The 25,889-nt window shown below is 44.9% G+C and overlaps 1 protein-coding gene across 2 annotated transcripts in view; it reads right to left on the minus strand.

Moving 5' to 3' along the window:
• The window catches only part of SLK (STE20 like kinase), a 2,579,008-nt gene that overhangs the window by 2,336,311 nt on the left and 216,808 nt on the right, over positions 1-25,889 (minus strand). For both annotated transcript variants that reach the window (XM_044055960.1, XM_044055959.1), the window contains exon 2: positions 8,996-9,160. In XM_044055960.1, the coding sequence (XP_043911895.1) occupies positions 8,996-9,160 (165 nt within the window). The remainder of the gene's footprint in view (positions 1-8,995; positions 9,161-25,889) is intronic.

Consider the following 25,889-nt stretch of genomic DNA (forward strand, 5'->3'; position numbering starts at 1 on the left):
AACAGCAGCTCTACAAGAGGCCTCTACAACATCAAAACCACATTGCAAGGTATGTTTACCCACTTGCTCTGCACTATGCAACAAATCCTGCAACTCCTTCAAGTCTGGTTGTTCAGGTTGTGACATTTTGCTTTTCAACTGAGATAACAAAAACTGTTGATACTTTAACATATGGCACTGACAGTTTAATGCCCTCATGGTTAAAGTGGCCGAGGTGTATACCTTTTCCCCCCACCTTTCTAAAGCTCTGGAATCTCTCTCTGAAGGTAATGGATTTTTGGCAGTGGAGGCCTTAATTCCCTTGGGACCCTGTGAAATAGTTTCTGGGTCAGCCGCATGGCTTTTGTATAGGAATTGGTGTGAATCAGGAACCCGGTAATACCAGTCAGGCTTGACTGGAGCTGGAAGTAAAGGATCTGGGTTAAGGCTGGCCTCTGAATACACATCATCCAGTATGTCTAAGACAGGAGGTATATCCAGAGGCCTGTGCTGAGGGAGCAAGAGGAAATCCCTGAGCCTTTTCTTGGAGTCTGAGTACTCTTGGCCTTCCCAGTGGAAGTGTTCCCTTAAGGTATGCAAGGTTTCCCCAAAAAGAGTAATCCTTAGGGGGGGGGGACGGAGGGAATGGACTCCTCTGCATCAGAATCTTCGAAAGGGGAGTAAGAATGTTCCTGGTCCTCAGAATGCTCTGAAGTAATGGAGGCCTGGACCGAGGAAAGGTATTCTTCCTCCACTCTGGGCCTTTTGTCCGGGGGGGGGTTGAGAACCCCTGATAAGAGTAATCAAATCCTCAGCCATTTTGAGCATCTGCTCTTTAGGCATGGGGCCCAGAGAGGGGCCCTGTGAAGCTTGTCTTTTAGAATGCATGGCTGCTTTAGATTTAGTGTAAGCCTTAATGGAGAAAGAAGGCGGCCTGAAGACACCTTGAGAGGTGGCAGGCCTGTCTGAACTTGGAGTTTCTCCGCCAAGAGTGACTTCGGTATCTGTAGTCTGGGTGTGGGCCGAAGAGCCTGCGACCTCGGGCACAGAAGACACCGCTAATGAAGTGTCATCGGTAGTCAGGGGCTGCGTAGGTGCCTCGCTGAGAACCGGAGCACATGTAGTCGGCTTTAGCGTGGTGTCGGTAGAAGTCGCGGACCTCGTATGTCGGTCCTTATCTTTACGTCGTTAACTCAAAATTGGAGTCGGAGTATCCGACGACATGTTGTAATTAAACTTTTTGCCAAAATAGTGTTGGGTGAACTCCGCCCGACGCTTAATAGTGCGTCTGTTGAATGTGGCACAAAAGCGACAGGTCGAGACGTCGTGGTCTGGGCCTAAGCAAGGTATACAGAGGGAATGGAAATCCTTATGCGGTATTTGCTTCCCACATGAAATGCAATTATTAACTTTGTCTGACATCGGTCTGAGGCAAGAAAAGTTTCCCCAACGGGGTACTTAGCTTTATAGAAGTCTTCGGTTGAGAAATATTCGTAATCTCAGGAGCTGGCCGACCGGCACTTGCGAACTGATTCTGCTTCGGGCACCACACGGCAAGAAAGACTGAAGAAAATGGCGTCGGCTGGTTCTTTTATACCCCTGTCGCACGTCAGGGAAGAAGCGACGACAACCGACGCCGGACCTAGACTTTGGAATTCAGCCGACCGAGGACCCACCTGACGGCAGGAGAACCCCATTTGTTATGACTGCAGCTGTATGCACGATGAACATTGGCATCGGATGCATTATATATACCCCTGGCGCACTGACGTCAGGGAAGAAGAGACAGCAATCAACGCCGAACCAAGACTTTGGAATTCTGGCCAACTGCGGGACCGCCTGACGACAGGATAACCCCAAATGTGATGACTGCAGCAGGGTAACATGATGAACATCATCTTTTTTTGCGCCAAACGTGCCTATTGGAGTTGTGGCCAAAAAATTCAACCTTGGTCTCTTCAGACCATAGCACATTTTCCCACATACTTTTGGGAGACTTGATGTCTTTCTGTGCAATAAAAGGCTTCCATCTTGCAACCCTTACCCCCATAGCCCAGACAGAGTACGGGAGATTGTTGTCACATGTAGTACATTACCAGTACTTGCCAGAAATTTCTGCAGCTCCTTCAGTGTTGCTGTAAGTCTCTTGGCAGCCTCTCTGACCAGTTTTTTTTTTTGGAGGGACGTCCAGTTCTTTGCAACGCCACTATTGTCCCATATTTTCTCCACTTCTTGATGACTGCCTTCATTGTGTTCCATGCACAAGAATTCATCACAAAAAAGCTTGGAAAGTGGATGCTCTATACTTCAGCTGGAAAAACCTATCAGTTTATGCCTTTCCCCCTCTGCCTCTGCTCTTTTACTAAAAGTGAGACAGGAAAATCCAAAAATTATTCTGATTGCTCCAGACTGGCCTCGCCAACACTGGTACCTGCTCCTACGCAATATGTCACACCTTCCTCCGTGGTACCTGCCTCAGACACCTTATCTACCGTCTCAGCAGAACTATCAAATTTTGCACACTCAGCTCCAGACTCAGAATCTTGCAGCATGGCTAATCCAACTAATTTCACCAGTTACATCTCTCAGCAAACTTGTGATGGATGTCATTTTGGAGGCTAGAATGCCTAGTACTAGAAAATCTTATGCTGACAAATGGAAAAGATTCTGTGCCTGGAACCAAGCACAAGGAATAAACACAGCAATGCCCAATATACCTCAGATTCTGCAATATTTAACTGAGATGCTTCACAAGGGCCTATCCTTTTCTTCAATAAAAACCCATGCCTCTGCCATTTCAACTCATTACAGCACAGAGCCTCCCCTCTTTTCTCATCCCCTGCTAAAGCAATACCTCAGAGGGGCCAAGAAGTTGAGACCTCCCAGGAGAGCACCGACTCCTGCATGGGACCTCAATTTTGTGTTGGAAAAACTCACCCTACCTCCTTTTGAACCAGCTGCTACTGCAGCCGTAACATTTATCTCTTGGAAGACCGCTTTTCTTTTAGCAGTCACTTCAGCTAGAAGGATTTCAGAACTACAGGCTCTCATGGCAGTGGAGCCTTTTATTATCTTTTACCCGAACAGGGTGGCTCTCAGGATCAATCCATCCTTTATGCCTAAAGTGGTATCTAGTGTGGCTCTTAATCAGACCATTCATCTGCCAAACTTTTTCCCAAATCCAAAGAACAAGGGTGAGCGGATTCTGCATTCATTAGATGTACACAGACAACTAAGATTCTACTTAAACAGGACAAAATCTTTAAGAAAATCTAAGCAATTATTGGTGGCATTTGCTGCAGGGGGCAGAGGGAAAGGCTATTTCAAAGCAGACTATTTCAAAATGGATAAGCCATTGTATTCGTTTCTGCTACATGCACCATGGTGAACCTGTCCCCAAGGGGATAAGATCCCATTCCACCAGGGATGCATCTACTTCTGCAGCCTTTCTCAGAGAGGTTCCTACCAGAGACATTCTAGAAGCTGCTACCTGGAGTTCAGTTCATACGTTCACCCAACATTACCATTTACCTCTCTTCTCTAAATCCAGAGCAGGCTTTGCCACTGCTGTCCTGCAGGGCCTTATAGCTGCTCCGAATGCTGTACAATTCCATCCTCCCAACCATAGCTTTGGGATTCTACCCAAATGTAATGACTGCAACATTGAAACATGAAGAACATAGTACAGTTGTGTACACTTACCATAAATGTAGATGTTGGAGTGTATTCACTGTTGCAGTCCTGGTTACCCACCCGCCAGCCCCCTATTTTTCTCTTACTATACCTCTTCTTACTTTTCCTATGCTCAAAAGCCTTTTTGGTGTATTTGCTTTTATTTGGAGGTATATGTTTTGTATTCTAAATTACATGTATATCATTTGGGGGGGCACCTGACATCTGGGGTAAGAAAAACTGATGAAAATGGCATTGGCTGCATGTTTTATACCCCCCCCCCGGGTCATGGAAGAAGGGACAGCAACCGACACAGGACAGAAGAGTTTGTTAATCAGGCCGACTGAGGGCAACCTGCCAGCAGATTACCCAAATGTAATGACTGCAACAGTGAAACACGAACATCTGGTAGTGACTGGCTCCCGCATGGAAGCGACTGAATCTTCTTGATGGTCTGTCCACTTTTATGTGGTAGTAGCATCTTGAAGTTCTATCGAGCACATCCAATCGTCTTTTTCCAAAAGCAAAAGGATAGACTGTATTGTGACCATCCAGAATTTTTGTACTCTTACAAACTTGTTCAATATGCTGAGATTCAAAATTGGTCTCCAGTTCCCAGTTTTCTTTGGCACCAAAAATAGTCTTGAGTAGAATCCAGATCCTATCTGGTCTGATGGGACCATTTGGATGACTCTTTCTTAGCAGCTTTGATATCTCTAATGCTGCTTCTTCCCTTTGACTGGGTGGAACGTTGGGTAAGTTTGTTGGGAAGCGGGACAAAGAGTGAAGGGAATATGTTAACCTCTGGTTATTATCCTTTGTACCCAAGAATCGGTGGTGATGGTTAGCCAAGCAGAAGGGTACAAAGAGAAACGACCCCCAACCACTTCCAGAGGAAAGCAGTTGGGCTGCTCTTCAGCAGCGCTGGTAGGATTGGCCAGGGAAAGAGTTCCTGGAGCCCTGGTTATGCGGACCCCTCTGCCCCAAAAAGGGCGTCTTCCCTGTGAATTTCCCCCTCTGCCTCTAGGGGAGAACTCGGCCTGTGTGTCACGGAAAGGACCTTGAGACTTTTTGCACCATATCTTCCCACTCTTCTGGTTTCTGGAGAAAGCTCGTTGAGGGGAAGAATAATGGACACCCACGGCAGAAAGGGTCTTACCATCCTGTTCATATCTGGCCAGTGTGCTTTTAACCTTGGGTCCAAAAAATGAAGAGGCTTCGATGGGAGCGTTGAGAAAGGAAGCCTTGAAGGGTTCTGTGAAATTACACAAGTGCATCCAGGCGTGTAGTCTCAAAACAATGCCTGAACTCGCTGCTCTAGCTGCTCCTTCTGATTCGTGAGATATCAGGCGCATGGAGGAGTTAGATATTGATTCAATGGTGGCTAGCAGAGGCGCCACTTTGTCACGGACCTCATCAGACACGGCATCAGCCAAAGTTTCAGAGAGCTCAGAAATTAAATCTCTTTGAAGCCTGCTAAAGTGTGCCATATAGTTCAGGGACCTGATTGCAAAGGTCGCTGATGCAAAAGTACACTTCCCTATTCTGTCCAGAGCCCAGGACTCTTTGCTGGGCTGATGGACAGTCTGGCTTTCTTCTTCTGCTAGGTCCTTTTTAGTTGCGGCCGCCACCACCAAAGCACCTGCAGGAAGACCTTTGGACCAATGGGGTCAGTAGCAGGAGGGGACAAAATTTTATCTGGCCTCCGGGGAATGGCCTCAACGGTGTCAGAAGCCTTCCACTCACGCTGCATGATGAGCCGGACCAGTTCGTCGGCAGGTGGAGTAACCCAGGAAAGTAGGGGGCCGGGTGCGAAAGGCCTGCAAGAACACAGACTCTTCAGAGGTTGGGTTAGAGGGTTGCCAGTCACCTCTCTGTTTAAGAATTTCAAGAATATCACACCAAAGGATATCTCTGAGGGTGAGTGAGGGGACCCTTCCCATCATCAAAGTCTGCGTCTTCAGTAAGGACTCCTCTGTGGAGTCCATGTGCTTCCTCTTGCACAATCTTTTTTGATGAACTTCCTCAGAGGGAGAAGCTGGGGAAGACAGCACAAAAGGGGTTTCCTGTGGGAGCACATCCTGAGGCCCTTGTGCCCAGTGTCCACCATGAGAGACTTGTGTACATAGCAGTCCAGAGGAGGGCAGGGAGAGTGATAGCACAGGATCGCCAGCCGACGCCAGAGCCTTCTCCATTAGCTGGAAGGCTGGTCCAACTGAAGAAGGGTGAGTGTCCAGGACAGGGGTCACCCCTCTAAGTGGCTCAGCCTGCCGACTCGGAGTCCCTGGATGGCTGTGAAACACCAAATTACGTACGCCACAGCTGACATCCTGGGTAGTAGCAAAACTCTCCTGCCACGAAGGTAACTGCGGCTCCTTAGTGAGGTCCGTAGAGGGGGAAGACTGTGCTATATCAAGGGGCTTCAAAGGCAATGAAGGAGGAGAATAAATAGGGGTCTTTGGCAAAGGGTGATCACCTCCCGAGGAAGGATAGGTCATGGGGGGTGGGATACCTCTGGCCTAAAGCACTTGATCCACAAGACGTAACACGTCGTGTTCAGAGAGGCTTCTAGGGGATTTCATGGACACAGCTGAGGGGGAGTCAAGTCTATCTAAAGATTGAGCAAGCTCGATGCCCACCTCGCAGATCTGCACTGAAAACAACGGGGCTGTAAAGGACTGAACTACAGGTGTCTGCACCAAGGAAATCATCGGTGCCGATGTCATGGTCTGCACAGACGATAAGGTCGGTACCAAAGTGGTTGTCGGCGCCAAGGCTGGAACCGAAAATATCGGTGCCGAGAGGGTAGTTGGTGCCGGGTAAGTTGTCGGAGCTGAAAGGGCAATGGGTGCCGAACAGTCTGCATCGACTGGACAGTCAGTGCTGGTAAAGTCTGAACCGAGGAGCCCTTCGGTACAGATACGGTAAAGGGCACACTAGTCGGTGCCAAAGTGACAGATGGCGCCGATGGCCTCGGTGCCGAAGGTCTAGGTACTGAAAGCACTGGAGCCTAAGAAGTCAAATCCGAAGTGGAAAGCTTAGCTTTCATGGGTCTCTGTTCGTGGGAGTCCCCAGCAGGGGACGAAGGAAGAGACTTAGCCTTTATATGTTCATTACTCTTTTTCTTATGGGATCTTGGAGGGGTTGAAGCCTCCGACCCAGAAATAGCCTCTGAAAAAGGAGATTTAAGTGGCCCTTCAAGATCAATTTATTTTTTCTCTCAATCAATGTCCTGTTAGAGTAATTCTTACAAATCCCGCAGGGCGGGTCAACTGTTAAATGAGGCACACCCAAGCAATAGACACACAGGGAATGTGCATCTGAAGTAGGTAATTTATGGCCACAATCTGAACATCTTTTAAATCCTGGACTACCTTTTTTATCTGCCATGTTAGAAAGAAAGAAGGAAAAAACAGAAAAAATACCAGCAATGGTACAAGAATTACCCGAAGGTAAGAAGGAAATGGGGTTTACCAATGATGGTAAAAAAGAAATTACCTCATGGTAAAGAGGAGGAAAGGAATTGAAAAGATTCAAGAAAGGATAGTCGCTAAATGCGATAAGGTAAGGGAAAACTAATAACTTTTCTGTGAGAAAAGGTTGTTTTAGAATTTAGTATGACGAAAAATATTGTACTTGGCTCATGAGAAGTAGCTTGACATGACCGAATGGCGATGCAGCAAACAAAATCTGGGGTGACAGGCAGAGAAGAATTCTGGGTAAGAGTTTTAGCTCGAGAGTTTGTAGTGGACGTGAGCTTGGAAGATGGCCGGCTCGGTTCCGAGGTCGGAACGGATACCCACATGTAAGGAATGAACGAGGATTAACACTATCAGATGATAGTGGATCCGAAGAGAAGAGAGATAACTGGATCCAAGGAGACCTCTGTTTTGATGCAGTCGAATCCAAAGGCATCAGATCAGAGGTTTTCGACACTTTAGCCGGTGGCCTAAACAGATCAGAGCTCAAGGGTGGGGGGGTCCATTTCCTGGCCTCCTTTTCTTTAGTCAACGAGTTGGGCTTTCCATTATCTGTTTTACCAGAGGAGGTTTGAGGCTCAGCTGGGACAAACAGCAGAAGAAGGAAGCAAACCTTTTAATACAAGCTTATTCCTCTTGTCACTTAAGGCCTGGGAATTTAACATCAAACAGACAGAACAATCCACATCCGAATGGGAAGTACCCAGACACATATGCACTCCTGGGGGCATCTGAGTTAGGGATTTTATACCTGCAGGAGGTGCACTATTTAAAACCCATAGGTTTGTCAGCCATAATAGAAAGTAAACTACTTAAATAGAAACACGTGAAGAATAGTAAAGGAATACCCCAAATGCGTAAAAAGGCCTAACAGGAGACAAAAAATGAAAAGGAGAAAATGCGAACAGAACGAATAGAAAAAAAATAAATAAATACAATACAAGAGTAAAGGATGGAGGAGGGAATCAACTAAATGTGGAAAATTTTGACAAAAAGGACACAATGCTATCTCTTAATACTCCAGTTGCTCGAAAGCAGAAACACACAACCCAACCATGTGGTGGCAAATGAAATCTAAGGGATACCAGGAGAGCGGCACATTATGAGTAAAGGAAGGAGCTCAAGAGCTGGATCCATGGATCTGGTAAAATTGGCAGAGTTGGATCTGTCGTCGGATCAGAGACCCCCTAAATTGAGGAATAAATGAAAATGGCAACGCCAGATGCAATGCTTACTAACAATAGTAGAAAAGCAATGCTTATGAACAAACCATTGAAATTTAGTCCAGCAATGAATAAAAAAAAGCTTAATGGAATAACCACTTAACTCGGTACTGCCAAGTTTCCTGAGAAGTGAACAATGCTCAAAACCTAGTAATTCAAACACAACTAAATATATATAGCAGAATATTGCTACACATTGATTGCAAGGCAGGTAACTGATTGATAATTTAAAAAAGAAAATCTTGAAGTAAGCTACTTTATACAACTGCAATTAACCACTGTCCTGCACATCAGCTTTTTTTGTTACAAAGTAAAATTAAGAAAAAAATAATTCAAGAAAGATTTACTGACAAAGGAAAGCAAACATGCTAAAAGCAGTTCCCTGAAACCTTCACATCAAATCTCAGACTTTGTGCTGGACATCTCAACACTTAGATTTTCATTAACCATGTCATATCCACTATAAACAAACATTAGGAAAAATTCTCAAGTGAAGTGGGGAATACAGTTATACCAACCACACACAACAGCATGATGCATTCCATTAATTGTTAAATTTAAGACCAGTGTCACTGGAAGTTTTACTTGTAAACCAATGTGTTTAGTTAAATAAAAACTTGACATCTGGAGAAGCTCACTCACCCAAAGTTTACTTTCATAATAGAAAGCATCCAAAAGCTTGACAATATTCGGATGATCACAAGAAGCAAGAATCTCTATCTCAACCATGTAATCTTCCAGTTCTTCCTCTGTCTTTGTATCAATCACTTTAGCTGCAGCCTGAATTCCAGTTTCTTTGTTTTGAGCCTGTAATTAAAAATAAAAAAAAAAAAGGTGAGGGATATGACCTAGGCTCTGAATTTCAGCACGAAGTAAAGGATACTAAAGTAATAAACAAACGTTCATAATAATGACAGATCTGTAACAGGTTAATCTTCAGTAATATTAATGAATGACAGTGAAACCCTCTGAAGGGCTCACCGGAAAACTTTCCTAGGCTACCTTGCCATCCATTCCTTCCGGTCATTCAAAACATCACCATTTCACTTCAGTTCTATGGCCAAACGAAAGCTGATGTCCATAAGAGAGAGTCAGAAGGGGGGAAAATGATTAAGAGGACAGAGGAAATGTGTTGTACTACGACTCTGTCTTATTATGGTCAAGTGACCTTAACTTTAACAACTGAAAAGAGGAGGTCCATCTTCAGTAACCTCTTGGTAAACAGCCAACTAATCCTCTCAGACTGCTACTCTCAAGTGAACATAGCCTTAAGAAAGGTAGTCCCAAAAAATGACCTGGAGTTGGAGATGTCCAGCTGTAGTGCTTCACAAATGCATTGAAAGAAAAGCAGGATGCTGCACAAAAAGGTATTTATTTAAAGTGGTATTAGAAAATAAAATTGAAGTAGCCAGTGTTCTTGAGAAAGGAGCCCTTGGGGTTTGCAAGTAAAGTTCGCCAATGTTTTTCATAATAAAAGGGTATACAATTCCCCAACCAATGTTAACAAGAAAGGAATATGTATATTGTCCACATAATAAATAGAAAGTATGCTGATTATTCTCCAAAATCGTAAGAAAAAATTATGTGGAAATTCGCACATAAGCACTTCATCTGTAACAAGTTTGTAATAGTGGGGTGCTTACAAATGAACTTCAACTATTATCAAGCCTCATACAGTGTCCAGCAAAAAGAGTTCACCACATATCTGTACTTTGAATCTAATGACAGATTTAAAATCTGTAATGAACTTAGCACTACCACATCAACAACTACAAACAAAAGCGTGGCACTGCAAAGTATAAAAAACGTTTAAAGTTGCATGCTTCATTTTTCGCCAATATTTGTGTGGCAGCTGGAGGTGTGTTACAGCTTTAAAAGCTGTTAATTCACGCTACCACTTTTTATAGTAGCATTACATAGCAGCAGTTAAAACTTTCCATCTTTTACAAGGAATGTGCCTTTTTTAGGCAAAGTTCAAAGGACAAAACCACCACCGTAACAGGTACAAGCATGCAGAATCTGAAGGTAATGCTACTCAATGCTCGAAGTCTAAACCTCAAAATGCAGTCTCTCGAGGCACTCCTAAAAATGGAGAACATCGATATCTGTGTAGTAACTGAGACCTGGTTCAAGGCTCCAGAAAGCACCCCTGCAATATCAGGCTACAACTCTTACCACACTTTTCGGTCACCAAACCAGGATCGAAACACTAAACTGGACAGAAGCTTTGACTATGTCCATATTCGCCACAAAGCAGAGAAAAATCGAAAACTAGTAATAAATCACAGTTCACCTAGTAGGAGCCCAATCCTTTAATAGAAAATACAATAAATTAACATGAGCGCTTTCGTCTGCAAAAGTACAAACTTCATCAGATGTGATTTATTACTGTATGTCCATATTCACCAAGGATCTTCACACCAACAGGTTAGATGCCCAACACAATGAGTCTGAAAATTCTCCAGTTGCAACTAACACTAGGTAAGACTGCAATCCAAATTGTAGCTTGCTACAGATCTCCTACCATGTCCCAAGATTCTCACTACACCTTTCTAAACATACTGGAAAATATTAATATATAATCAAACACCCTAATACTGGGCGATTCCAACTATTCTGCCATTAACTGGGAAAACTACTAGTGTACCAACACCTTTGCCCAACGGTTCTGGGAATTCATAAATTCCAATGCCCTGGATCAACTAATCCATAGTCCCCCACCAGGGGCTCCAATATCCTAGACCTGGTCATTACCAACATGGGAAATCGATGCTCCACACCTATGGTCACCACCTCGTTGGTCAGGTCAGACCATAAGCTAATCACTCTTAACATCCACATCCCACCCCCATCCCCCGGTAAGGAATCCTCCATAAAAAAACTTCTCCAAAGCCAACTTCATGCTACTCAAGTCAGAAGTTTCAAACTTCATGACACCCATGCAGACGGGAACTGAAAGTTCGACTGCTGAGTTTTACACTAAGACACTGTACGAGCACATCCACTCATGCATGAATCGTGCCATCTCAAATAGAAACAAGATGCTCTCCTCCAAAAAAAGGAAGCCAATCTGGTGGTCTCCTGCCATAAACAAACTTTACAACAAAAGGAAGAAACTGTTGCAGAAAAGAGGAAAATCCCAGGATGCAAAAAAACTCCCTTAACAGTCTCAGTAAGAAGCTAAGAGCCCTCATAAAATCCTCCAAAGCTAGTTACGAAAATAAAATTGCCAAAGATTCGAAAGACAACCACAAGCATTCTATAACTATGTCAAGAATCTAAATGGCAATGCTCAGATCTGCTCTGAGCTACAACAGAATGGCATTAAATATACTGATCCCAAGGATATTGCCAATATCCTGGCAGATCGATTCAGTGCCAACTTCACCCCCCCCTCACCCTAAATGTCCTATCTCAATACCAGAAAATTGCCAAATTCCAGTAATAACTGCCAAACAGGTAAATAACTCACTCTCCAAATCTAGGAATACAGCATCCACGGGACCAGATGACATCCCGAGCTGTGTACATGAACTACAAAATTAACTGGCACCTCACCTAAGTGTTATGTTTAATTATACCCTCACCTAAGGCTTCGTGCCCACTGAGTGGCGCACAGCTACAGTTATCCCACTCCACAAGGGGGATCCACCTTGGATCCTGGGAACTACCACCCCATTAGTCTGACAAGCCTGATCTGCAAGGCAATGGAACGTTTTATCATGGAACTTATAAACGAAGACATTGGCAACCTTAAAACACTGGACTCCACCCAGTTTGGATTTGTGAAGAGCCGATCTTGTCTCCTGAACCTGAATGACTTCTTTGAATCAGTCTCCAGAGCTGTGGACAAGGGTAAGGCAGTCCACACAGCCTATCTGGACCTCGCCAAGGCCTTTGACACCATCCCCCACTCTAGAATCACAAATAAACTTACTAAGCTGGGCATTAATCCCTACGTCACTCGATGGGTTGCCAATTGGCTTACTGACAGACCCCACACTGTAAAAGTAGCTGACTCCAAATCCAGCTCCAGACAAGTGACAAGTGGAGTACGTCAGGGTTCAGTCCTGGAACCTCTCTTATTTGGCATTGATTTCTCTGAAGTACAGGCCAACACTAAGGGACTCTGGCTAACAAAGTTTGCAGATGACTGCAAACTGGGAGCCATTACTGAATCCTCAAATGATGTGGATACTCTACAAAAGGGTCTTACAGAAACAGATGCTTGGTGCCAGAGCCATGGGCTCAAGCTCAATGCCAAATGTATAGTTATCCCCTTTGGGAAAAAAACATGTACCCATGAATTACCACATAGGTAGCAGTACACTAAACACCGAAAGTGTGATAAGAGACTTAGGAACAAAGGTGGACAGTGGTCTCACCTTCAATAACCAGAATGCCACAACAGTCAGGAAATCCTTCTATGTGGCACACATCATCACTAAGGGCTTTTCAACCAGAAAAAAGGAGGTCACTGTCCCATTGTACTCATCCCTCATTAGACCCATTACAGAATATGATGCCCCATTTGGTATGTACCTCTCAAGATATCTGCAACAACTGGAAAGGCCGCAGAAATACCTCACTAAAAGAATCACAGGCCTAAAGCAGATGCCCTATGCTGACCGCCTTAAACTCCAGCTATACTCTTGTCGCATACTGTCTATTCCGAGGCAATCTCTGCTTAACATACAAGGCCATGTCAAACCCACAGCTGTTGGACATGCTACACTTAAAGAAATCCCAATCCCTCAGAGCCACACGCTCCAGGGATCTAAACCTTGTCATCACAATAAACAAAACATTCTGGAGGGATAGTTTCCTGACCCAGAGGCTCCCCAGACTCTGGAATAGACTGCCCATACATGTCAAGCAGAGCGCCTCTTTGGCCCTATTCAAAAGGAACCTTGATGATTGGATAGGAGAAAGGAAATTCACCCCGGGGATCACGTCAGTCACCCTGCTAGACAGGGGTCCAGGGAAGTAAATAGTGTGGGAAGAAATAGCCAGGGAATTGTTATTGCTAAGCATCTATAGGCCCCTAGGGCCGATAGCCTAGTACCAACCTATGAACCTATGAATTACAATTGGGTCTCCAATCACAGCTTCAGTTTGCTTACAGGTAGCTGGCTGTGAAATGGAGGAGACTACAAAATGTCTACTACTTTCTCTGAAAGGAAATCTGCCAGAGCAGTTTCTATTACAGTGCTGGAAGTGATTTACTTTCTTTTCATAGTTCTCTTTTCACAGAGGCTGTGCATCTCCTCCCCCTGTAAAAAATGCTAATTTTTTTTCATTGGACAGAAGCTTAGACTGTATTTGTCCAGCTGCAGCTTTAGACAGTCGTTCAGCAACATGAAATACAAGCCTCAAGTTTGTGTTTTCTTCCACATTGATTTCTTGAGCACAAACTGGTTATGACTCGTGACCCGGTCATAAGTCTCTGCATTGATCCATATTTTACTGAATGTATATCCTACACTGTGTATATAGTCTAATATTATGGAAAGTGCAGTACTTCTTCTTTCGGCTTTTCCCGGTTAGGGGTCGCCACAGCAGATCACCTGTCCGCTCATGACTGACAGTGGAGTTTTACAGTGTTGAGTTGCGGCCCGGTGCACAATCTTCCATAGAAGGCACACACATGCACACAGTCACATTTAGGGCCAATATAGAGTGTCCAGTCAACCTACAGCATGTCTTTGGGATGTGGGAGGAAACCAGAGCACCCGGAGGAAACCCACGCAACCACAGGGAGGACATGCAGACTCCGCACAGAAGGCACCCCAGCTGAGGATTGAACCAGAGAACCTCTTGCTGCGAGGCAGCAACACTAACCGCTGCACCACTGTGGAAAGCGGAATACTGATCTAATCTAATAACTCTTTTATAAAAAAAAAGAGTTTGAAATTATTCAGTCATGACCATAACTTCATAACAAACACATGAATAAAGTTAAAACAGGCACTTAACAGATTAGCAAAGTGAATAAAAGAAACCAACTGTCTGTAAATAGTATACTCAGTAAATATCTTAACCAGAAACCATAATTTCAACACAAGGATACACAAATTAAATCCACCTTGTTGCGGTACAAAGAACTGTATTAAGTTCCTTTAAAGAGGGAAAGAATAGATGTGTAAAATCTTACCATGACCATAGATGTCCTTGCTCTTCTATATGCTGCAATATTCATTACATGAGGGAGTTCATCTCTGGTCGACTCGTACATCCGGGCAGTATATAAAAGTCTAAAGCTACTGCAAGGTATGTGAGACGGTGCACATTACTCAGCATACGTCGGCCATAGAGAGTCTTTGGGTATAAAGCTGAGGTCGGCATGTACCTACCTCAGAACTGAGCTCTGCAAAGCACCAGCCTGCTAGAAGTGAGAAACATGTAACCAGGGACCAGGAAAACATCGGGGGAAGGCGGGGAGAGCAAAACTGAAGCATATAGAAGAGAAGGACATCTATGGTTATGGTAAGATTTTACACAACTACTCTACATCCATCTGTTCATATGCTGCAGTATTCATAACATGATGGAGAGTGCCAAAGCTCATGCAGAGGAGGAATGGGAAGGAGCAGCAGAAACATTTTTCACAAAGCCATGGAAAACACCTCTGGCAAACCCCAGTCAAGACTTCGAAATAACATCCAGTTTGTAGTGCTTGGTGAAGGTATGAACAGAGGACCAGGTAGCTGCCTCCAGTATAGATGCTGTATCCAATCCTTTAAAGAAGGCCCCAGAAGACGGCACAGCCCTAGTAAACTGTATCTTTATAGGGGAAGACAGATCCTTTCCATTGGCGGAGTAGCAGAAAGAAATGGCTTTAGAAATCCATGAGGAAATAGTTTGCTTGGAACAGGTTTGACCAGGACCCTTGGGTGATGGGAGACAAACAATCTGTCAGACTTACGGATGGGCTTGCGTTTGCACTACCCGAATTGTCTGTGAATGTCCAAGGTGTGGAGAATCCTCTCACTGGAGGATTGGGGAAATGGGAAGAAGGTAGGGAGATTGAAAGCCTGATTCAGGGATAACTCATTAACCACCTTGAAGGATGGGTTAATCCGGAGAGAAACCCTGTCCCTATGAAAGGCAGTGAAGGGAGAAGAGGTCACAAGGGCTTGCAGCTCAAAAACTCTTTTAGCTGAGGTAACAGCCACTAGCAGAACAGTTTTCCATGTGCAGTGTTGCAGGGAGGATGACATTGCTGGTTCAAAGGGGGCTAGAGTAAGTTTTTACATAACAGAATTGAGATTGTAAGGCTTAGGCACTGGTTTCCTTGGTGGTCTAATGTGAAGGACGCCTTTTAGGAACAGTGCGACTGCCAACCTGGAAGCCAAGGGAGGAGACATGGGTAAGCATGCTGAGATGGCAGACAGAGGTGCCTTGACTGAGGAATATGACAAGCCACTATTCATTAATTCACAAAGGTAAGACAAAACAACCACTGGCACCTCTACGGACAGTGTTTAAGACAAATCTCTTACATTTAGAGAGACAGGATTTCCTAGTACTGGGTTTTTTGGCCTCCTACAGAACTTGTAGCATGTCCTCAGTGTAAAGGTGTCTAAAGGGAATCAAAGCCCTATCACCCATAGAGTCAAGTTTAGGGTCAACATCTGTGGATGTACTAGAGTTCCCCTGCCCTGTGTGAGTAGGTCCATCCTGTGGGGTAACTTGTGGTGACTGCCCTTGGCTAAATGTAGAAGGGGGAACCAATGCTGCCTTGGCCAAAAGAGGGTCACGATGTTTGGTTGATCCGACTGAATTTTCAGCAGAACATTCTGATAGAGTGAGAAGGGGGGAATGCATACAGAAAAATCCCCTTTCATGGACAGAATAGTGCATCCACCTTCCATGCCCCAGGATGTGGAGTCCTGGCACAATACTGGGGAAGCTGTCTGTTCATGGGGGAGGCAAAAATATCTATCTGCAGGATACTCCAATGAAGAACAAGGTCCAGAAACACATCCCTGTTCAACATCCTCTCATGGGATTGCATCATAGACCTGCTTAGAGAGTTTGCCATCAAATTCTGAGCTGAAGGAACGTAAACAGCCTGGAGGGAAACCAGACTCTGATGTGATATCTCTCAGGTGTATAATGTCAGTCTGCAAAGGATATAGAACTGTCTCTCCTTGCTTGTTGATGTATCAGAGGACTGTGGTCTTGTCTGTGAACCACCTTAGGACCCCTGGTGAAATCCTGGACTTGAAAATGTTGAGGCCAAAGATCAAAGCTCTCCTTTATGTGGATAAGTTCTTTTGTCCGAGCTGGGGACTACACATCCCTGACATTCCAGTTTCCCCAGAGTTGCACCCCATCCTGTGTCTGATGCATCCGTGTACAAATCCTGGGTGTGTGGAAGTGGTTGAAGGGGTAAGCCTGGATTTCTAGAGACCTGAAAAATCCAGCACTCTAACTCCTTTGTCAAACAGGGTAGGAGGGGAACAGCAAAATTCCAGAGGGTGAGTGTTGCCTCCAAACTCTTCTCACTAACCACTGAAATTTCCTCATATGTAGCCTGGCAAAGGGAGGAAATGGAATAGTTGATGCCATGAACCCCAAGAGGCGTCAGAATTACCTGGTGGTCAAGGTTTGAAGTGGTATTAGGTCATGGAAATATGAGGTGAGACACAGGATCTTTTCTGGGGGTAAACAAGCCATCACTGTGCTTGTCAGGATCCTGCACTCCAGGAAGACATGATCCTGGGAGGGGATCAGGGAAGACTTTTGGAGGTTGATGGTAAACCCCTAGCCCTCTCAGAAGGGACAATGTGCAAGACATATTGTCCAGGAGCATTTCTGGTGATGTGGCCTGAAGGATCAGGTCGTTCAAATATGAAAATATCTGTATGCCCTGCAGTCTGCAGTGGGCTATAATTGGATAAACATTTTGTGAATACTCTCGGTGCAGCAGATAGACCAAAGGACAAAGCATGAAACTGAAAATGAGAAGCCACAGAAAAGTGAAGAAATCTCCTGAACCACTGGTGAATAGATGCCTCCCTTCATATCCCCAATGTCCAGTGACACCATGAAGGCCTGGGGAAGAATCAGAGGAAGAAGAGTAGGTAAGGTCAGCATGTGAAAGGTGGGAACTTTCAGAAAGATGTTTAAATGGGACAGGTCTAGGATGGGCCGCCATGGGCCACCCCTTCTTGGGGCCAAAAACATCCTTGAGTAAAATCCTTTTCCCCTTTGGCTGGGTGGCACCTCCTGGATAGTGCCCTAAGAAAGAAGGGAGAACTAGTGGAAAAAATTCCACTTGGCCCTGTGGGTTGTGGGATTCCCTTGAAGGTAGTATAGGTTTCCCATACCATGAAGTAACCTCGGTCGGTGGAGAGGATCCAAGAGTCATGGGTTATCAGTTTCCAAGCTGGGTGGGAAACAGAGAGGTGAAGAGAAAGGGGGGTAGATAGGTCTGGGACCTGGCAGTCGCAGTCTATCAGGTTTGGCCTGAAAGAGCAGGTTCTGGAAGGGTGTGCAGGAAGCAGACTTAGGACCCTGACTTCTAGCATCCCTCTTAACTTTTGGTGGGAAAGATTTAGTTGACTTCCAAACAAAGGTGGTTCTGGCTGAGTAGTTTATCTGGAAGTGGAGGACAGGAGAGACAAAAATGCATTTTAAATCCTAAGTTCCTTCCCCTTTTCCTGAAGAGTTTTAAATAGCTCTCCAGCTGCAATGCCAAATAAGGCTTTATTGTCCAAAGAGGCATCCATAAGCTTAGCTTTGATATTATCCAGTAAGGGTTGTAATTTATGCCTTCTCAAGATAGATCCCATAGCAGCAGCCCTAGCCGAAGCCTCCACTGCATCATAAAGTACAGTTTTGTACCTACCATAAAATGTAGATGTTCGAGTGTTCACACTGCTGCAGTCATTACACTTGGGTTATCCTGCCGTCAGGTGGTCCCGCAGTCGGCCAGAGTTCCAAAGTCTTGGTCTGGCATCGGTTGCTGTCGCTTCTTCCCTGACGTCAGTGCACCAGAGGTATACGAGATGCATCCAACGCCATTTCCTTCAGTTTTTCTTGCCCCAGATGTCCCCAATAGGTAGGCAATACATATTGCTAATAAAAAATATACATATAAAATAAAAACAATACCTTCAGTTACAAGCAAATACACCACAAAGGTTGTATAGGATAGAAAGGTATAAATAAGTCCATCTAGTTCAGAGGGGATGGAGGGAGGGAAACCTGGACTGCAGCAGTGTGAACTCTCTAACATCTACATTTATGGTAGGTACAAAACTGTACTATGTTCATTGTGTTACACTGCTGCAGTCATTACACTTGGGTAGAATCCCAAAGCTAAGGTTGGGTGGCTGGCCTACAAAGAGTTAGGATTGGCTATGAGGCCCTGGAGAACTGCAGTGGCAAATCCTGCTCTGGATTTAGAGTAGAGAGGCAGGCGATAATGCTTGGTAAAGGTGTGCACTGAACTCCAAGTTGCAGCCTCCAAAATTTCCTTGGTAGGTACTCCTCTGAGAAAGGCTGATGAAGTGGCTGTTGCCCTGGTGGAATGTGGCCTAATGGTATTTGGGACTGATTTTCCATGCTGTGTGTAGCAGTAACGAATACAGTGTCCTATCCATTTGGATATAGTCTACTTTGAGATTGCCTTGCCCTGTAATCCTGCAGCATATGCTACAAACAGTTGCTCAGTTTTCCTAAAAGCTTTTGTTTTGTCCAAGAAGAAGCATAGCTGCCTGTGTACGTCCAAAGAATGCCAACGTGTCTCCCCTTTATTCTGGGGGTTTGGATAAAAAGTTGGCAAATGGATGGTTTGGTTAAGAGCCACACTAGATATCACCTTTGGCATAAAGGTAGGGTTTGTCCTTAAAGAAACCCTGTCCTGATGAAAAATTATAAAAGGTTCCACTGCCATTAATGCCTGTAGCTCTGAGACTCTTCGTGCTGAAGTTACTGCCAGGAGCAGATCTGTTTTCCATGATAAAAATTTTAGATCGGCTGTGTTGGCTGGCTCAAAAGGTAGTAGGGTCAGTTTTTCCAAAACGAAATTGAGGTCCCAAGTCGGTGTTGGTGCTCTCTGGGGCGGTCTTATGTTTTTAGCCCCTGTGAGGTACTGCTTTAGCAAAGTATGAGAGAATAAAGGAGGATTTGTGTTGTAATGTGCTGAAATGGCAGAGGAGTGGATCTTAATTGATGAGAAGGATAGGCCTCTGTCCAGCATCTCAGTTAAGTATTGTAAAATCTGAGGAATGTTTGGAACAAGAGGGTCAAGGTTTTGAGCCTGGTTCCAGGCGCAGAATCTCTTCCATTTTTCTGAGTATGCTTTCCTGGTGCTAGGCCTCCAAAATGATATCCATAACAGCTTTAGAGAGAGGTGTTGCCTGTTTGGCTAATGTATCTGCCATGCAGCTAGGTTTAGGGTTTTGAGCTGACCGTGCAGGATGTGATTGTTTTGTTGAGTCAGGTGGTGTGGAATTTGAGGCAAAATCCATGGTGGTCCTTGAGCCAAGTTCCTTAAGATAGGGTACCAGTGCTGGCGTGGCCAGTCTGGAGCAATCAGGATCATCTGTGGTTTTTCTTGTCTGGCTTTTAGGAGTATCTTTGAAAGGAGAGGCAGAGGCGGGAAGGCATAAACTTTTAGGTTTTTCCAGCTGAACAAGAGAGCGTCCACTTTCCATGCTTGTTTGTGATAAGTCCCTGTGCAGAATTTTTGTAGTTGGCAATTCAGTGGGGAGGCACAAAGATCTATATCTGGGCATCCCCATTTTTGCATTACCATGCTGAAGATTTGTGGATTAAATTTCCATTCATGAGGGTCCATGATATTTCTGCTTAGATCGCCTGCCAGAGTATTTTTCTTTCCTAGCAGGAATTGTGCTTGCAGGTGAACTTGATACGTTAGAGCTGTGTTCCACAAAGTCATGGCTTGCCTGCATAGGGGATAAGAATGAGTGCCCCCTTGCTTGTTTATGTACCACATTACTGTGGTGTTGTCTGTCTTTAGTAATAATTGTCCTGGATGCAGAAGGTCCTTGAAAGCTGTTAGGGCATTTTGAACAGCCAACATCTCTTTTTGATTGATGTGAAGATGCATCTGGTCTGTGGTCCACTTGCCCTGAATGCATTTTCCTGCCATGCGTGATCCGCAGGTGTAATCTGAAGCATCTGTTGTCATCTGTTGTTAGAGTTTGCCTGGCTGTGGGTTGGGTAAAAGGCTGGCCCTTGTTTAGGTGACATGCCTGTGCCCACCATCGAAACTCCTGTTGTAGGCAGGGAATCATTGGTATTACTGCTTCTAAACTGTGAGAGTGTTGAGTCCAAACACTTTTTAGGTACCATTGTAATTTCTTCATATGCAGTCTGGCATATGGTATTAGTAGAATGCAGGATGCCATGAATCCCAGGGCCTGCAGAATTTTTCTTGCAGGGTGATTTGACTTTTTTGCCAGTAATTGAACAAGTTGAGTTAGTTGAACTTGTTTGTCTGGCGTGAGGTAAGCCATCTGGGCCGTTGTATTTAAGCTGGCACCCAGGAATATAATCTGTTGCGAGGGCACTAGTTTTGACTTCTTTTCGTTTACTGTGTACCCTAGAGAAATTACAAATGCCAGATGCTGTAGAAGAATGTCCTTTGTCTCTGCTTGAATGAGGCAGTCATCCAGGTATGGATATATTTGAATTCCTTTTTGTCTGCAAAATGCAATTACTGGTGCCAGGCACTTTGTGAAGACCCTGGGCGCAGTAGACAAGCCAAAGGGCAGTGGAGAGAATTGGTAGTGCATTGTACCAGCTTTGAATCTGAGGTATCTTCTGCAATTTTGTCCGATAGGGACATGCAGGTATGCCTCTTTGAGGTCCAGAGTAACAAGCCAAGCCTTCTTGCCCAGCATGGGTAGAAGCTGCTGTAATGTCAACATTTTTAATTTTGGAATATCCAGGTAAGTATTCAGAACTGAAAGGTCTAGTATGGGCCTTCAGGCCTTGTCCTTTCTGGGGACCAGGAAGAGTCTTGAGTAAAATCCTTGTCCTTGTTCCTGTTGTGGTACTTTTTGAATAGCTCTCATGTCCATGAGGGCTGAAATTTGTTTTTGTGCCTCTGCCCATTGATTTTGTGGCAAGTCTGGCATTCCTTTTAGCCTTGGTAAAGTATGAAAGTGGAACCTGTAACCTTGAGACACAATATTCAGGACCCATTTGTCTTGGGTGATTGTTTGCCAGTTTTGAGCAAAAAGTGCTAGCTTTCCCCCTAATGGGGCTTCCAAAAGGGACGTGCTTGGCGTACGAAGGGGAAAGTCATTGTGACTGTTTCCTGTAAGGTTGAGACTTGTCCTCATCTCCTTTTGGGGTTGAGGTGCCCCACTGTCATTGTCTGTTTGAGCCTTGGGGTTGAGATCTGCCTCTTGGGTGTCTGTATCTGCCTCTCTGTGGCCTGTCTGACACTGGAAAGGACCAATTCTTTGTTGGCCAATTTCTGCTAAACCGAGGTGGCTGTACCTGTAAGAAATCCTCGACTGTTTGCACAGATTTAGCTTTATCCTCCATTTTCTTTAACACCTCTTCTGCCTTAATACCAAACACGGTATCATGCTGTAAAGGAGCATCCAATAATTTTGCCTTAACATGATCAGGTAAACTCTGTTCTTTTAACCAAGCATGTCTTTGGATCACAGAACCTGTAACTGCGGCTCTACAAGAGGCCTCTAAAGAATCAAAACCACATTTCAGAGTATGTTTCCCACCTGTTCAACTGCATGCAATAAATCCTGCATTTCTTTACAATCAGGAGCTTCTGAGCTTACAAGCATTTTCTGTTTTAACTGAGCCATTAAATATTGTTGGTACATAAGCATGTGAAACTGACAATTTAAAGCTCTTACTGCTAAAGTTGCAGAAGTGTAAACTTTCTTCCATCTATCCAAATCTCTGGAATCTCTGACAGAGGGTACTGGATTTTTTGCAATGGAAGCCTTAACCCCTTTTGGACCCTGGGAAATAGTTTCTAGATCAGCAGAAGGGTTTTTGTAAAGAAACTTGTGAGAGTCAGGGACCCTATAGTAGCTGTCTGGCTTGGCTGGAGCAGGGGGCAAAGAATCAGAAGATAAGCTGGATTCGGAGAACATCATCCACAATGTCTAGCACAGGTGGAATAGCCAGCGGCCTGTGCTGAGGTAATAAAAGGAAATCCCGGAGCCTCTTCTTGGATTCTGAGTAATCCTGACTTTCCCAATGGAAATGCTCCCTCAGGGTATGTAAAGTTTCCCCGAAAGAATAATCCTCAGGAGGAGAGGCTGAAGGGATAGATTCTTCAGCATCAGAGTCCTCATAGGGGGGTAGAGAGTATCCCTGGTTTGAAGAGGAATCAGAGGAAATGGAAACTTGATCAGAGGAATGATAGTCTGTATCCTGTCTAGGCCTTTTCTCAGGAGGGGGATGGGAACCCCTGATTAGAGTAATGAGGTCTTCTGCCATTTTAAGCATCTGTTTCTTAGGCATGGAGGACTGTCCAGGAGAATGCTGTACTTGTTTCTTTGTCTTTAATGGTACCTTTGTTTTGGCTGTTGTTTTAATGGTAAGTTGTGAAGGTCTGAAAACACCCTCAGAATCCGATGACTGCTCAGCGGCTCTGGACCCATCTGAGGGATTAGTTTCCGTAGGCCCAATACCTTGAGTTTCCAGAGGCCTAGTTATCTCCACGTGGGAGTCTGAAGCGGCCTGTGGCTCTGAGGTAGCGGGTGTCAGGGGCTGCAAAAGCGTCTCACTGAGAACCGGCGACTGGCCTAGAAGAGGTTTCGTCGTCGATTTTGGACCTCGGATGCCCGTCTTTATCCTCGTCTTTGCATTTTTTTCGTACTGAGGTCATCGGTTGATCCAACGGCATGGTATAATTAAACCTTCGGCCAAAGTAGTGCAAAGCAAAATCAAAACGTCTTTTTATAGTGCATTTGTTAAATCTAGCACAAATCCGACAACTAGTGACGTCGTGATCAGGGCCTAGGCATGGAATACAGTAAGAGTGGAAGTCCTTATGAGGTATTTGCTTCCCACAAGAAATACAATAAACTTTTTCTGACATCGGTCTGAGGCAAGAAAAAAGTTTCCCCAACAGGGTACTTAGCTTTATTGAAGACTTCAGATCTGAAATTAGACTTCGAAAATCTCAGGAGTCGGCCGACCGGCACTTGCGAACTGCTTCTGCTTCGGGCACCGCGCGGCAAGAAAGACTGAAGAAAATGGCGTCTGATGCATCTTATATACCCCTGGTGCACTGACGTCAGGAAAGATGCGACAGCAACCGACGCCAAACCAAGACTTTGGAACTCTGGCCGACTGCGGGACCGCCTGACGGCAGAATAACCCAAGTGTAATGACTGCAGCAGTGTAACATGATGGACATCTACATCTGATGGGGTACCTAGTAACCTGGGAGCAGAAATTAAAAATGTTGGAAAGCTCTGCTTTGTTGGAAAAATGTGGAAGCTCTGGCAGGAGCTTCACTTTATCTGCCATAAGAGCCACGGAATATTTGACCATGTGAGTCTGACAACTCATTGCTCTAAAGGCCAATGTTGCAGAAGTATACACTTTTTCACCAGGCTCTCCATGACTTTGCTATCCTTTATCAGACAGAAGCAGGGAGGTGGAGGGTAGACGTTTGAAAGTTTTACCTGCTGCCACTAATACAGTAAGTAGCTGGGTCAAAAGAGGGTACCTTAAAAAGGAACTTTGCATCCTCAGGCACCTTGTAAAACCTGTCAGGGCACTTGGGGGCTGGAAGTCTGGGAACTTGGAAGCTGCAATGAAGGTATCCAAGAAGGCCAGCAGGACTGGAGGGATGGCTGAAGGATTCGGGGATTCCATCTGTAGGAGGTCATAGTACCTCTTAAATCTCAGAAACCTGGCAGCAATCCCACTTAAAGTCCCTCATCTACAAGATGATATCTCCAAAGAAAATATTCTCCCCAGGGAATCTGTACCATTAGATTCCTCCTCTGGGGAGGCATAAACCAGAGAAGAAGCAATGTGAGGAGAGTAGGCAAGAGATTTATCCTCTGATAAATCGTCCTCTTCAGAAGAGACATCCTCTGCAGGCTTCTTCAAAGGGGTACAAGGAGAAAGGGCCTGTGTCACAAAGGAAGGGGCTGACATCTGGTGGAGAGACAAGAAAGCATTGAAGAGGCCTTGGGTAAAGGCCTGGCAGTCACGATTTTGATCAGAAGCCTGGTCCTGAGGAACAGGGAAAATGCGTTTTTAGTTTCTCCTTTGGAGCCTCAGGAGCCAAACGATGAAAGGTAGAAGGGCCTGATGTTGGGCAGCATACCAAGATGTCCATAAGAGCATCCTCATGAACAACAATCTGCATGACACCATGGGCTCCTTCAGAGATGACCAGCTGTGGCTCCCCTACAGCACCCAAGTCAGACGCCTGCGAATCCCTCTGAGACGTGCTTAGAGAGTCCTTGACAGCTTCCACAGAGGTACCTGTCGAAGGCAGCTCTGTAGATTCTGCAGTGGCCTCCGGGCCTACATCAGCCTCGGGAGAGACACCCGGAGTAGAGAGAGCAGCTATAGGATCAGGCTGAGGCTTCTTTGCCTTCTTGAATTCTGGCTCTTCTGAATGGCCTGATGTTGGTTCCATGTCTTGAGCTAAGCGCTCAAAGCACCGACTCTCCAAATACAACCTAAGGGACGCTACGCAGCTACAGAGGGTTTTAGGAACAAAGGCCATGCAGATATCTCGGGATGTGTGATCGTGGTCTGGGCCAAAGCAAAATAAGCAAAACTCGTGGGAGTCTTCAAGTGGAATCTGCCTTCCACACTGACACTTGCCCTTCCTAGCCGATATGTACTCGCAAAAAAAAAAAAACAGTAGCCAAAAGAAAAAGAAAGTACACAGCTAAAGCACAAACTTGAGTTCTCTGGCGAGCGAAAACCGAGGCAGTCAAGACAGGTGCCAGAGAAGTTCTGGGGTACATACATGCTGACGTCTGCTTTATACCAGAAGTCTCTTTATGGCAGATGTACACTGAGTGATGAGTGCAGTCTCACGTGGCTTGCAGTAGCTTTAGACTTTGGTATACTGGCCAGACTTACAAGTTAGCCGGAAGCAGACTCCCTCATGTTATGAATACTGCAGCATATGAACAGGAGGGCATCGAAAGCGCTTAACATTTTAAGCTTTTCTTATTTGCTACTGGCGTGGATCCATGGCTCTGTTTCTTTGTACCGCAACAAGGTGGATTTTTATTAAATGTCTTACCAACTATGACTTGGAAAAGGATACAAACAGCTGATTATCCTTGCTCCATAACTTAGTTCCTTCCACAAGAAATTCCAAGCCATCTGTGGTAATACATATAAAGTATTTGCCCTTGATTAGAATAACCTGAGAACAACATCTGTACACAGAGATTGGGTAAAACTGGCTTCAATAGCTACTCGAGGCATTTAGGTGAGTTTAGCTGGAAGAACAGACATTTCTGTCTATAAAGCCAGATACTGAAACCTGACCCCTAGAGCCTGAAGCTTTGTAAATACTGTTAGCAAG

Source organism: Protopterus annectens, chromosome 14.part0, assembly GCF_019279795.1.
Source record: "Protopterus annectens isolate FY-2018-M chromosome 14.part0, PAN1.0, whole genome shotgun sequence".
Classification (NCBI taxonomy): Eukaryota; Metazoa; Chordata; order Ceratodontiformes; family Protopteridae; genus Protopterus; species Protopterus annectens.